The sequence below is a fragment of the Parasteatoda tepidariorum genome, chromosome 5, assembly GCF_043381705.1.
Source record: "Parasteatoda tepidariorum isolate YZ-2023 chromosome 5, CAS_Ptep_4.0, whole genome shotgun sequence".
Taxonomy (NCBI): domain Eukaryota; kingdom Metazoa; phylum Arthropoda; class Arachnida; order Araneae; family Theridiidae; genus Parasteatoda; species Parasteatoda tepidariorum.
The window spans coordinates 70,120,214-70,136,354 of record NC_092208.1 but is presented as its reverse complement, the minus strand read 5'-3'; the positions used below and the strand labels follow the sequence as shown (position 1 = coordinate 70,136,354).

At 32.0% G+C, this 16,141-nt stretch overlaps 1 protein-coding gene across 1 annotated transcript in view; it reads left to right on the top strand.

Annotated features, from left to right (window-relative positions):
* LOC107436909 (transmembrane protein 132C dtn) overlaps positions 1-16,141 on the top strand; it is an 83,803-nt gene that overhangs the window by 51,280 nt on the left and 16,382 nt on the right. Inside the window, exon 3 of the mRNA XM_043048436.2 lies at positions 3,854-4,018. Coding sequence (XP_042904370.1) covers positions 3,854-4,018 — 165 coding nt within the window. The remainder of the gene's footprint in view (positions 1-3,853; positions 4,019-16,141) is intronic.

Below are 16,141 nucleotides of genomic sequence, written 5' to 3'. Positions count from 1 at the left end.
TAAAGGGACTATTGTACTATGTGCAAATTTAAAAAAGGAAAAGAAAAAAATAACACTCATAACTTTTTGTCTAATGATCCGATTTGCTCGTACTAACATGCAATCTTAATAGTTCGACTTTAAATTTGCCAATTAATTAGTGCGAAGGATTATTTATTGTACAAAATCAGGCACAAAATCGTACTTTTTCTAAATACTTGTCCCACAAAATATACGCGGTTAACCGAATATTAGACAAGAGAGTGTTTAAATTTTTATGTTTATTTTTCTCTTTCTGCGTAATTCTCCATAACTCTTGAACTATAGTAGAATCAAAACTTCTTTTGCTCACAATGATAAAGCTCGTATACTTAATAACTCGTAAACTCCATGAAAAATAAGGTAATAATTTTTGTTACAACTATTATTATTCTTTAAATTTAATAGTGATAAAAAAAATTGTGGATTATAAGACCTGAAAATTCTTACCTCATTTTAAACAATGTAATTTTAAATAATAAATTCAAACTTCGTTCAAAATCGGTGAAATAATTCTTGATAATTAAAATTCTAAACACACGATTTAAAATTCTAAACACACGATCTAAACAAACTTTCTCTGAACTTATTTGGCCCATTTTTTCCATATTTTAAATTTCGCCATTTTAAATTAAATAGCTTAAAATTAATTAAAAATTTACATAAGTTGCGAGTCGAAAAATTTTCAGCCTTTTTAAAATAAATAATAAAAAAAATATTAACATTTTTTTGCATAAAATTATCATTAGGTAAACGAAATTTATTATGAACATTTTTTTGAATTTCTTAAATAATTCCAGAAATGTAATGGAACACACAAATCGGACTTTCTGTTGTTCCAAATTTTAAAAAAACATTTTGTAGAAATCAATGCTGGATATTTTTATCTTTCTTCATATTTACTCTTTAAATGTTACTGCTTTTTCGATAATGCGTTTCCTTCATATCATTGGCTGAATTGAATTTAAGTCGCTGAACCCCAGTAGGGGTTATTTTTGTATGTTTGACTGCGAAGATTTAAAAAAAAAAAGTACCGCTTTTTTTTCTTCGAATAATTTTAGATGATATAATGTTTCCACTTGTAATAGCATTTCTTTCTCATTTTTTTTCATTCTATATCATTTTAGAGTTTTCACGCCGCGTTAATCGCCAACTAGAAGAACTTAATGGGACCCATGCCGGCGCGGTGTCAATTTTTGTATCCTGTCGTTAAGACAGAGGGAAAAAAAGATCAAAAAACAGTTCCAACAGTGGCCGTTCAATTTCAGATATAAAAACTTGCATAACGATAGTTCAGTCATCAGCGATGGCAACAACAGAGGGAAAAAAAAGTCGTCTGCAGATGTGGGATTCTAGATTCGATTTCGTTTTTAAACTAAAAGCATAGTGATTTCTTTGTATTTTACATCAAAATTGTTGTCTAGATTTTTTTTTCTTTCTAACTTTTGAGAAACAGGAATAAGAGCTGAGCAGGTGTGCCCTAAACCAAAAACGATGAATGTTGTGTATCGAATATCTACGCCTATCATGCATAAACATTAGACTGGGTTGATTATTCACCTGTTTTGAATAAAGATGCTAACTATAAAAGTAACATGTATTCCCAGTTTTATTTATTTTTTTATGACTTCGGAGGTCAACCTCTGAATAAAATTCTAATTATTCATTTGCGGGTTTTTATTATTTATTCATTTATTTTAAATGTCTGATTTTCTGATTTCAGTTCAAAAATACATTCAAATTCTCTTTTTTCCTCCCTCTTCTACTGGAATTTTACTGTAAAGAAAAAAGCTGAGTTGAATATAGTTTTTTTTTTAAACACCACGATAACAATATTTTAAAAATTATTTTTACAATGTGTCATGACTTGCCATTTCTTACAATAAGCATGCACAACGAAACATTCTAATACGGTAATATCGTGATCAATATTGATGCAGAATCCATAAATGTTGTGAAAACCTCTGAATAAAATTCTAATTATTCATTTGCAGGATTTCATTATTTATTCATTTATTTTAAGCATTTGATTTCCTGCTTCCAGTTCAAAAACACATTCGAATTCCTTTTTTTTTTCTTTCCTGAATTTGACTGTAAAGAAACAAATTGAGCGGTATATAGTTAAATATATATTTAAAAAAAAACGATAACAATATTTCAAAAATTATTCTTACAATGTCTCTTAACTGCCATCTCTTACAATGAGCATGTAAACGAAAATTTTTTAATACTTTAATATCGTGATCATCATTGATAACGATTAATGTAGAATCCGAAAATATTGTGAAATTTGTGAATAAATATCGGATAAGATAACATTGCGATAATTATCGAATATCATATTATCGTGAGTGTTGATCAATTTTATTTGGGTGATGATTGTATTGATCATAGTAAAAGTGTAGTAAATTAGCTACTTAAATTGGAAAAATATCGCGATATACTCTGAAATATCCATTTTTCTTACGATGTCAAGCGATATTAAAATTTGATATAGCCCAGGTTTTGACGTGATGAGCTCTCTGGCTAAATGGTCCAAAAAAGTATCAGATTTTTTTAGGAAAGATTTTACATCAACCTACTTAATAACTAAACAAAATAAACTTAACACAATGATTTCGTTCTGTTATACACAAAACTGTATATATTTCCTTTTAATGAGCTTCTTCCAGAGATAACCTTTTACCTTTAATTTACCTTTTGAAAGCACATAAAAGCTTATTTAATGCATTTATCTATACAAAAATTTATTAACTTTCGATATTTCATGTTGCATTCGAGAAATTTTGACAGATTTTTGGCATAATTTCAGCCCAAAATATTACTATTTTAGTTGTTATGAATCCTTCTTATACCACATATTTTCTGAAATAAGTTTCAGGCAATTCCAAAAGATAAAAGAACTAATAATAGAACATTTCCTCCCCACTTTTTTAGGAGAGGGGTGTTAGACGCAAGGTTTGTACAATTCTTAAAAAATAATAATTGTAAATAAATAAAAAAATAGCAATGGAATGACTTTACTTTAAGCTTCTAAACTATATTAATGCGAATCGAGAAATGTAACTTGATCATTTTCAAAATGTTTTAAACGGTGTTAACGATATAGCATAGACAAGTGCAATGGAACATTTTTTAAAAGCTTTAAAGCGGAAATAACTTTGTTGCAGCAATACTATATGTAGGAATCTAGAAATGTAACATGAACATTTTCTAAAAACCTTAAAGCGAAATTCCTTGTAGCAGCAACACACATTTAGGAATCTAGATATGTAACATTAAGATTTTTTAAAGGCTTTAAAGCGAAGATTCTTGTGCGGCAGCAACATTATATATATATAGGAATCTAGAAATGCAATATAAATATTTTCTAAGAGATTCCTTTTTAGCAGTAACACTATATATAGGAATCTATAAATGCAATATGAATATTTTCTAAAAGCTATATAGCAAAAATTTCTTTGTAGCAGCGAAACTATATATAGGAATCTAGAAATGTAATATGAGCATTTTCTAAAAACCTTGAAGCGGAAATTCCTTTGTAGCAGCAGCACTATATATAGGAATCTAAAAATGCTGCATGAACATTTTCTAAAAGCTTTAAAACGGCGATTCCTATGTAGCAGCTATACCATGTATACGAACCCAAAATACAACTTCAACACTTTTAAATTCTCATAAGGAGAAAATATTACGTAGCAGTAATATGTATACACTTTTGTTAATTTTTTCAAGTCGCTGAAGTGTATTGCGCTATTTGAAACTATTTTGCAGAATATTTAGAATAATTTATTCAAAAAGTATCATGGATTCATTTTTTCTTCTAATATTTCAGAGCCAAAGTTAAAAATGGACTTCGAATCCTCGGTGCTCAAGTCTCGCCTCCTTCTCAATGGAGCATAACAGTGGAACTGAACCCAAGACAAACAATTGCTACCGTCACAGCCTTTGTCAAGGACACTACCACCAAAGCACCGCAGGAAGAGTCAGCAGACTTAGGGTAAGACCATAATTCCTTCTATCCGTATATTTATTATCCGACTTCACTCACTGAGTAAACTGAGTAGCTCTGCTTCTATAAGATAAATTTCTCTTAAAAAAATGGTAAAACTTATTGAAGCGATGCCACTTAGCAGAAGATAAAAGTTTAAAATAACAGCGTCTGAGATGGATGTTTATTTGATGAGGTTGTTGTAAGTTTTGATAGTGATGGATTATTTTGGCAACGTTTGCTTCACGCTAAATGTTGTATTGACGAAACGGGGTAAATTGTCTGCATAAATTTTCGATTCATTCTGGAGAAAAAAAATCACAAAAGCTAAAGTAATTAAAATACACGTAAAATATTACTAAGCAGATATAAAATTGAATACTCATAATGCTATGAGATTTCGTTTGACTACTACTCTGTCATAAATTTCGCCATACGTACCAAGGTACATATACGTGAACCTGCATGTTTTTGACAGTATTATTTTTAAGTATTAAGTAAATATGAATTTAAAAGCTTCATACAGATCACATAATTACCAAGTCAAAAGAAAAAAAGATTATTGTCACAATAACTAAATTATATAATATTTAAAATTAATTACATTTTCGAGCAAGTAGATTTAACGTCATTTTCCGAAGAATACTTTTTAGTTTACGTGGAATTCTACCCAAATAACTTACGTGTTCTGCATCTACTGCGGAATCTCCAGAGAGCTTAAATTTCCACGAATGTTGCAGTAAAGGTAAAAAAATAAATTTTCTTATCGCGTGTTTTTAGAAACTAAGAAACGAAGGTTTACATATGTTGACAGAGGTAAGGAAGAAGGTGAACATGAACTTTTTTGTCAAAATTTAATTATTATTATTATTATTTTAATATTTTCTGGGAAAGGTCGGTCGAACAGCCTACCCTCCCCCCTCCTGGCTTCGGGCCTGCCTTTAACGTAAATGCGTAACAGTTCCATTAAAAACTCTTTAGCTAAGGCGAATTTATGTCAATGCTTGATCCTAGAAAATCCTGGAGACAGGCAAAAAGAAGGCTACAGATTTGAAAATTGATTACTGCAACTCTGATTTGAATCAACTTTTCAACGATGGCTCAGGGGATAGAGCGTTCGTCTTCCAATGAGGTGAACCGGGGTTCGATCCCGGCGATGGCTGGTCGATACGAATTCTGCCACCAACCACAGTCCTGACGTGAAATATCCTCAGTGGTAGACGGATCATGGGTTAGAGTCCCCTTGCCGTCAGGCTAACCGTGGGAGGTTCTCGTGGTCTTCCTCTCCATGTAACGCAAATGCGGGTTAGTTCCATCAAAAAGTCCTCCACGAAGGCACATTTCTCCCAATAGTTGATCCAGGAGCTCCCTTGTCTTCTGGATTGGGTTCAAAATTACAAGGCTACGGAGCTAAACATTTGTAGTTGTAAACCCAAAAATTGGGTCGGCTGTTCAACGACGGTTATAAAATAAAAAAAAGAAGAAAATCGTAATTAAAACAGAAAACTATTTTAACTTATTTAACTTTAATTGAGAGTAGTTTAGAAAACTTTTAACAGCCAAAACAAGGAAATGCATGTCTTTAAATCAAAATTTTTGAAAAAACATGGGTGGTAAGACATGTGTGTAAAATACAAATCTAACTCAAAAGAAGCCGCTCCAAAACAATATGAGGTCAATCGCTGTTATCTCACAACCTTTCAACATGTAAGAATGCTACAGTTTTAGGTGTTAATATTCCATTTCTGATAAAGTGATCCTATCAGCTGTTGACGGACAGCCCTGAAACGTTCCGAAGTTACTAGTAAAGATATTTTAACAGCTTATTTGCACAAAAAAGAAAAGAAAAAACATTTGGTTTTTGATGTTTCCCACTTACTGAAAAGCTTATTGTGAGACAGTGTTAATTGCTAAATCTCAAAACGAAATGATAAAATGATATTTTAAAAACAAAAATAAATTTCTAATAGCATTTACTAAATTTGCTAACACCTCTAAAATTTTTATTGGAAAATTTTCAAACCATGAGTAAAAATATAGATGCTTCCAAAATTTCATATCTATCTAAAATATTATCAATTTATGTGTATATAATTTTTCTGAGGCATACCAGCTTGTGTGCTTATAGCGTGGCTTACATGTTTTTGTCAAGATGAAAAGCAGAAAACACAAATTAGGAAAGGACATAATATTGCATCCATGGCTGTGGCGGGATTTGAGCCCGCTACCGTTCGGTGGATCAGTGAGATCGCTCGACCAGAAAGGACCAGAATATTAAAAAATTAAAGTTAATGAGTCGCGATGGCTCAGGGGATAGAGCACTCGTCTCTCAATGACCCAGGTTCGAATGCCTGAGATGGCTGGTTGATACTAAATCTGCTTCCGGCTCGCTACGACCACAATGCGGGCATAAAATATCCTCAGTGGTAGACGGATCCTGGGTTAGAATCCTCTTGCCGTCGGGCTGATTGGTTTTCGTGGTTTTCCTCTCCATGTGCGAATGGGGAGGAAGTTTCATCAAAAAGTCCTCCGCGACGGCCAGTTTATCCCAATGCTTGGTCTTTTAATAGTCGTAAGCTCAAAGTTGGATTGCCTGTTCCACGACGGTTATAAATATTAAAAGATATAGCAGCCGTGGAGCCTCAGGGGTTCGCCTCCCAATGAGATGACTCAGGTTTGAATTGCAACGGTGGGTGGTAGATACGAATTCTTCTTCCGGCTCGCACTCACCACAGTTCTGACATAAAATATCATCAGTGGTAGATAGATGTTGGGTTAGATTCCCCTTGCCGTCGGGTTAACCGTGGGAGGTTTTTGTTTTTTTTCCTCTCCAAGTGACACAATTGCGGGTTAGTTCCAACAGAAAGTCCTCCTCAAAGGCTAGTTTGTTTCAATACTTGGTCCAGAAGTTTAAGACAACCTAACCAAATTAATAACTACTATATTGTTGCCAGTAGATAGAGAAATAACCGATTTTATGCCACATAAGAGAAACACATTTATAGATTAATAATAAATGCGCTATTTCTTCTAAAAAATAAATAGAAAATGAATAGTTAAAATGAAATAACTTCGATACTATTAAAAAAATTTCAACTCTGAAGGGAAAAAAACTAGAATTTTCTCCTTCCGATGGAAATGTAAAAAAATGTTATGGCTCTTCTTATTTTATCTTCTGGCTTATACAAAGTATATCGACATATGACGTCTATTTCGATTAGCTTTCTGCATTCTATATTTTGATAAACTAATTTATTTCGCGCCTTTGCATTTGACACAAGATTTATATGCCCTGCTCTTGTCGTTTGCCAAGTTCCTAATTATTATGCTCGTCAATAAGTGCTGCTGCTGATTAATTATTCGCATGTTATATTCGGACGCCACTCATGTAGTTCTTTGAGGTATTCTCGAAAATGGCGCATACACGATCAACTATCTGTTTTAGTACAATGCAGTTAAATTCCTGTTACCATAAATGTTGTTTCGTGTAAACATATGATTAGATGTGAAAATACTAGGGTGTATTTGGGGCTAATGAGGCGAGTTGAAAAAACTGCAAATTTTTGTTGTTACTAGGGGCGTTAACCCCTGCTCGCTGCCACTTACTAACCTTGATGATTGCTTCGCGATAATTATTATTTGTTGGCATAAAACAGTTTTTTCTACGAAAGTTGAAATTATTCTATTAAAATATATGTACTAAAAAGAATTCTGTTCGCGATGTATAAATGAGTCCGCCCTATAAACAGGTGTGACGTATGGGTGTGGCAGAAGTCGAATTTCAGACCATAGATGGCGCCACTGGAAAACAAGAACAATCGCTCTCCCTCCTCCTTAATGGCCGACGACGACAACAAATATTTCGCTTATGATTCCATTAAGATTTATTACTAAACTTAAGTAGTACTTCGAAGCAATTATTTTTTTAAAAAAAATAACGTTTCAAATTATAAGTGTATTGTTATAACAAATTTAGTCAGTTCACAACCACAATTAATATTTTTTCTTAATAAGTGGACGGGTATATTAAAGACTATTCTGGCATGCAATATCACATTGTGCATGAAGTTGATCGCTAAGTTCTAAATCATTTAACGAATATCTTTAGCTGTAAATTATAATAGTATATTAATGCAATCTCCTCAAAACTAATAATTGTAAAATGGTTAATAAAATCGGACAATAATTTAAATAACTTTATCTTAAAATGTAGAGTAAAATTACGCTATTCTACGCTAATTACGCTAAAAAAAACTATTCCTTAAAAAACTATTTTAAACTCCTAATTTAGAAAACAATCAAAATCAAAAAACGTACTAATAGCAATACAGATAAATACCTCTACATTCTTATTCTTCTTGAGCACTACAGCCGATTGCAGGTCAAGGCTATCTCAGTCAGTTTACTCCATCTGGATCTATTCGATGGTCTATTTCTCCATCTATTAAATCCCAAGTCACCTTTACATTAGGGTACAAAAATATTTATAGAAAAGCAATACCTTTATGTCTATTGTTAATTTTATACCGATGACAACCAAATATGGAAATCAATGTGTGAAAACCATATGATTTTCCGACCAATAAAAATGCACCGACTTTAATGAAAAACTATGTTAGACCATTACGTTTTATGTCTTATAGAGATACAATTGGATTGCAGATTTATTTTGCAAGAAATACTCCATATTATTTCTATTTATTTCAGACATGAGAAAAATAGGAAAGAAAACATTTTTAATAAAATACTAGACTTTCGCTACTTACCGCACTTAATGTGTTTTTTTTAAAATCCTTGTACAAAAAGGATGCACAGATCTCAAATCAATATTTAAACTAGTGTGAAACAAAAATGCTACAAATATCTAATGAATCACTACTAAGGATTTATTTCAAACATGAACAAAATAGGAAAGTTAACATTTTAAATAAAATACTTGGTTTGATTGAACTGAACCCTAGTACGTGAAAATCCGACCTTCTGGTTCTACATTTAACCATTTATGTATAAAATGCATCAAAATAATTTAAACGTATAAAATAAAAGTAAAACTTGAATAAAAGTAAAGTAACTGCCATGCTCTGTTTGCTTTCGGCTCTGTTATAAAAACAAAATTTATACGCTCTTAGGGAGAAAAAACCCAATAACAATTACGTTTCTTTCTTTAATTTCAAAGTAATTTATTTGGTTCCGAAGAGAATTGAGTTTTAGCAGTGCTTTAAAACAGCATTGTGTAATTATCGATTCTTCAAATTAAATTACACTATGCCGAGTGAGTTTTGATTTTGGCGTAATCAATGTTATTTTCTGTTATGGAGTTGGATAATCAATGTTATTTATAGATTTAGTTCCATCAAAAAAAAATTTATTCCCTTAGAAAAACTTTGCTTTTGTGGTCGGAAAAATTAAAAGTTTAATCTTGTGTTCCGTGATTAGAGATACATACAAACTTTCGGGCATCTCTTTATCTAAAGACAAAAAGGGAATATTAATGTTTCTCATCAATAGTATATGAGAAAAGGCAAAAGAAGAACACTACCGAATTGAAAAAATATCATTAACTGTTAGTACTTATGTGGACTGTGGGGTTGGAAAAAAATCTTTACAAGTATCAGACTTATGAAACAGGCAGTGATACAAAGATGCCAAGTGCTCCGCTTTCTGCAAAAGTTTTAATAAATTTTTAGCTAATTAAATAGTAAAAACTCGTAGAATAAGGACAATTATGCCTAGTCTTCAAAAGGGTTACTAATGGATAACTGCCATAAAGTTGCATTTCATATGTTATTTTGAATTTTTAATATGTAGTGGAGCAAAAATGACTTAAAATGAAAAAAACTTAAATTAACCTTAATTTCTCTACCACTAAAGAATATTTTTTTTGCAAATCGGAGCAAATTGGCTTCTCTGATAATATGTAATTAAATAGTCCTAGTATTGCGCTACATCTGAGCACCTGGGCCGCGAAGCATCCACTTTCCCATTTATCATATATTTGTGTTCAGTTAAGTCTTTGTGGTTATCAGACACTGGGGTTGCTTATATTCTTTTCAAGCACTTTGCTTGAGTAACTAAAGAAAAATAAAAGTAATAAAAACTGCTTGCTCTAAACTATGTTTGCTTCAATATGTCAGCATGAGGAGACACCTTGAATATATAATTGAATAAAACTTTTCTACGATTATATTAGAAAAAATTCTATTTAAAAAACGTGATAGCAAAGGAATAAAATAAAATTGAGTGCCAATTATACTACGCTTTTTGCCAAATATTTTATAGAATGATACACAATTAAAAACTGTTTTTTGACGGTAGGCACTGAACTCTTGTTCGTTTGCCCGGGGAAATGCCGGAATTGTTGCTCTTTAATGTTACACGGTAAGCTCCTGTGAACCTTAGTCACTGAGACGAGAAACATTACCCATGCTACACTCTCACAAATTCCCATTCATAGGGTGGGCCACATTCACACATCACACAACTGAGGACAACACGGAGAGAAACATTCATGTCCTGAGCCAGATTCGAACCCGCAACCATTGGCTTCGCTGTCAGGCACGCTAACCGCTCAAATTTACAAAACAAAAAAAATCATACATTAAAATAATCATACATTAAAATATAAACTTACTACTAGAACAAATTTTCGCAAAATAGCGTAGAAAGTTGACAGCCCTGCAACTCATTGACAATCTCGAAAGTAACGTTTCAGAAATATAACTACTCTTTTCTTTATACCTTGTTGTTCAATTAAATTGAAACGAATACTCTCATACCAGAAACAAAACATTTTTTTAAAATTTGATTTATGGTGTTATTTGTTACTCATAGGCGCAAAAATATCCTATCGCATTTAATTTATCAGGAATTTAATATGTAAGCATGAATTTCGTTACCTCGAAAAAATATTGTTTCTAATAATACTTAGCCAAGCCAACTTCGCTAGGAATTCCCCTTTTTGCGAATTAAGTCAGGTAGGTGCTCCTTCCGTTTGATAAGAGAACACCGCAAGGATGAAAGTACCTTAGAATACCTCGTCTTACCTCAGAACTCCACGGATAGATAGCAGTACCGCTCATTCGTAAGACCACTTCCCCAATTTAGGAAAGGAAATTTTTTCCAGATCTCTGTACCCATGGTTTTGTTCAGTGATCAACCTCAGGACTTTCGTTTCCACGATTTTTGCGAGCACTTATATCGCATTTGCTCTGTGGGTCTTAGCGCTGTCGAGAATCGAACTTCGGGCCCACTGCATAAGAGTCTGATTCTGGGCTACTATCGCTCTAGTTAATAGTGGTATTGAATTATAGAAAACGTTAGAAAGAATTTCCTTATTCATGATACTTTTTTTAAAACTAGAGTGCTAATATACTTGTATAGAGGATAATTCTAATACAGATATATGTTTTCTTTGAAAAATAATATATCCTCTCCTATATACCCTCTATAATATATCCTCTAATATATCTTCTTGAAATAAAGACGAAATTGCTGTTTTTGCCTTGAAATATGCAGCTTAGGGGAAAGTAAACTCATAAACAATATATTAATTTTAATGTTTATTAATGTAAATTAATTAAATGTAATGATTTTAAATTATTTTCAATTATTACATAAAAAAATGTTTAAGTATAATTTCTTACGTTTTATATTTTGTAGATTATTTTTATAGTGTGTTAGTTCACATTGTGGTTATAAAACATAATCCACAAGACTTAAATAATATGATATACATGCATGCCATGGCGCCCGGTGGCTGAGCGGTAGCGTTCGCGCTGTCGTGCCACAGGTCCCTGGTCCGATCCTCGAGCCGGGCAAGGGTGACTCAGCCTTTCACTCCTGTAGTTCTTTGCTTTCTTTTTTTCCCATTATAATTGCAAATTCTGACAGGCGAGTGTAAAACCGATTATAAGTTTAAATAAGCAATCGCTATAAACAGAAAAAAAATTTAATTTGTTACTTTTTATTAATTATATTAAATGAAATTATATTAAATGTTGTACAATATATTGAATGTATATATAGAATATATATATTGAATCAATATATTGAAACACTTATTACAATTTTAAGGAACTTGGTAAAAGAGATTATGCTTAGAAGTTCAAAATGTAATTTAGCATAATTTTTTTAATATTAAATCTTAAAATATCTAAGCAGTTTTTTTTTCGTAGCTGAACTTAAATATCTTTTTATATATAAATAAGTAATATTTAATATTTACTTAAATATTTTTTACTTAAATATTTCTTAACATTTTTAGCTGTAATATTTTTTCTTTCCCATTGCAAATATGTATTCTTAAGAAAAATTACTCACGTGCTAAATAAAGATGAGAAGAGTTATGCTTTATCATTGAAGAAACAGCTTATTTGCAAATAAAGATGAGAAAGATACATTGAAGAAAAATAGCGTACTTGTTAAATAAAGATGAGTTTATCTTTATCATTGAAAAAATAGCTTACGTCCTAAATAAAGATGAAAAGAGTTACGCTTTATCATTGAAAAAATAGCTTACTTCCTAAATAAAGATGACACGAGTGACGCCTTATCATTGGAAAAATAGCTTATTTGCAAAATGAAGATGAGAATAGGTACGCTTTATGATTGAAAAAATAGCTTACTATTAAAATAAACATTAGGAGAGTTACTTTTTTATCATACATATCATATAAAATGTTGTTTTATCGTAACTGAAAATCTTTAGTTAGAAAAACTGGGCGACTGATTGAAACAATATTTGAGCAATTTATAGCTATAAATTATTTTCGTCATGCCGTAAGTATTTTCACCCAACATGGTGAATTGTAATAAAAATATTATAAAAACCAGCACGAAATATGTGATTCATTCTTTTCTTACTCTCAAACCCAAAAATACCATATTTCATACATCCATCTCCCTCAGTGATGCTGAGTACAACTCTTCATTCAGTGAGAAAATTGTGGAGAAAAGTAGAAAGTTCGGCATGGGAATATGATTTATTAAAATGGCTCTTAAGAAAACGTGACTTTTTCTCACAATGACACGAATTCCTATAGTTTGCCTTTTTTATTCCCTCTCCTTCAACTTTTCCTTTATTGTTTCTTGCTTATTTCAGTAGCAAAAAGCTATCTTTGTTTTGCTGTAATGTCGTTTAAAATTTGGGGCCAATTTTTGGGGAAGCAGTTACAAGATCAATCTTCGTATAATGCTCACTTTAAAAAAATAACGAAAAAAATGACATGGCGGTATATTGCACATCTGCGTTGCTCTGGTGATGATTTATTGTGTTTTGAGAAAGTTACTTGGTAAGAACCAAAATGTGTTTTCATATCTTTTCTTTTAAAAAAAATATTAATTGCTATCCATATTGGATTTGTGAATTTATCAATTTAATTAAGCATCTTTATACTTTTTAAGCCAACTCAGATACATCCGGGGAGGGGGGGACTAATCCTCATTGGCATATCAAAAACAAATGATGAAGAAAAGCTCGAAATCTGCCACGATTAGCAACCCTGTGGTAAAAAGATTCAAACCCATGATCCCGTCAACCAATGAGTGTGTTTTATACCATTAGCTTGCCCAAGTCAAAATTCTTGATGGACCCATCAAATCATTTTGATGGTTTATGTTGGTTTCAGTGCGATTCATGAGGGTCCAACATCATTCGATGATCCCTATCATCCAACATTTTCCATTATGCGTTCATTGTTTTTGATATGCCAAGGAAACTTCCTTCACTCCATGATGAAAAATGCTAATTTAATACTATGATGGTTAACCATCAAGAGAAGTTTGATTCTCTTGGACCAGCAATCCATGATGGTTCCAACTATGCATTTCCATAACGGTTTAATGGGAATTCTTGTTGGTTCTCAAAAATATACCATAATTTTTTTTTATTTTTTATGTTGTCCCATCATAAATCAGTCCTAATTCCTACATTGGGATGATGGTGGTTCATGATCGTTCCAACATTTGCTTTCTAAAAAACTATGATGCAAATTTCTGATGGTTTAATCTGAACAAACCATCAAAACAAGTTGCTATTTTTCTGTTAGCCTATTATAAATCAGTCTAAATTCCTGCATTGGGGTGATGGTTACTTATGTTGGTTATCATCAAAAATATAATAGTTCGTGATGGAATTATTGATACTTACCATCAAGGTTATGTTAGTTCATCAATGGAATACCATCAGAAATTTTGATTTCGTTGGCGTTGCTATTACTATTAGCACCTTTAGACGCTAACTCATAACCCTTTATCCACTAGGTATTACCCGGCGACATTTGACCGGCATCAATTGGACACTACCCCATAATTCGTCGACATTTTTTCTTCTGTCAGCATTGTAGTTGGTGTGCGCCAGAAACAGTATTTACGAATAGATCAATCATTCCTTCGATTTAAACCTGGATCGCTACCGGGGAAACTCTTGGTAGACCTTTATTGTATTTTGGGTCGATTTTGGGTGAAATATGACAGGTCCTTTAGAAAATAAGATCGCTATAATCTTTGCTTAATTATACTGATTACAGCATGAAGGAAGAATTCCTTTTAATATTATCAGAAATGTACTTACGTATTAACAGTCGACCATTTTCGCCAAATCTGAAAATAAATTTGGAAGTGGTTCAAATTTAAATATTATCTAATTTTTTGTGCAATAACGCGTATTGTATTTTGTCAATTTTTTTTAATCTATTACTATATTAAAATAAATATAAAAGACATCAGAATGACTCTGATGGGATGTAGGCAAAAATAATGATCGACGAGATAATAATATGTAAGTACCTAAATAACTTCATAACTGGAAGTAATTGAATGTATGTTTTTGTTCTTTGCAGTAGAATCTAATTAAATATTAATTAAAGCATTATGCTTAAAATAGCTCTTTTTTTAAACTAATGGGATACCTAATAGTGACATTGTGTGGGTATCTCGATCCTGATTGGTTGTTGAAACGATGAATTTTTTTTTTTTATATTAGCAAATGTGTTTTCCATTTTATTTCGAATTAGCCGAAGCCCATCAAGTATCAATTATCTTGAAGTGAGACATTCTATGTTATTTCAAATATCTCAATTATTTTACCATATATTTTTACATTAACACAAAGGCATGAAGCCATGTAGAACATAAACAAACCAATTATGCATCTAAGTTGTCAGGTACACAAATCAAAAAAATATCACAGTTACAATAAAACACATTACAAATAATAAATTTAAGTTAAGTAAAGGATGTAGACAAGAGAGACTTTTGTTTCGACAAACTCGATGTGCCATAGGGAGCTGTATTTAATTAACTTCATGTAAATTAACATTCTAACTTATGTGGGGAAATTAAGTTCAACTTTAACACGCCATTTTCCTTATGAACCATCAGTTGGTGCTGACGTCATAGGTCACGTGTGTGGGTATCTTCTCCTTGAAGTGCATTCCAGTTCCAACTAGTGTTCCCAATTCTTGGATTTGGAAAAACATTCTTGGATTTTATATGCAAAATGAATTGCTCGAAATTAAATAAGCAATTGCGTATAACACAATTTTACATTGTGTAATTCAATTTATTGTATGCTATGTCACAAATCAATTTTGTTTACCTTAATTAGACAAACAGTTAGATTGGGAAAAAAATATACCAACCATTTTTGTTAGGAATTTTTTTATTTTGATATGTTTGCAATTTTTTTTTCTTGGGGAGCGGGGGTTCATTTTCCTTTAAAAAAGATATCAATGACTTGGGCAGTCTTCTCGGAATCTCCCGGGGGCCCTTTTTTGGTCCCTGTTCGGCCTTGTATCTGGTGAATAAGAACAAAACACGAAGAATGGATTTCCTTTCCTCTAACTACTCCTCTCTCGTAAGATTCCATTTCTTTTCATATTTCCGCTAACAGAAAGCATCTTTGTTTTTTCTGAAGTCATTTGAAATATGGGGCCAGATTTAGGGAAGTTGTTTCAAGATCTATCTTCTTAAAATGTGCACTTTAGCAAAACAAAAGAGAGGTGACATGATTGTTGATTCTGCATCTGTGTGCTATCCTGACAATCTCCTTAGGTTTGAAAGCTCTGCTAGAGGTGTTTTGACAATGCAGTGCTTCTGAACCTTTCTTTTTGTCTCATGCGCCCTACTTGACAA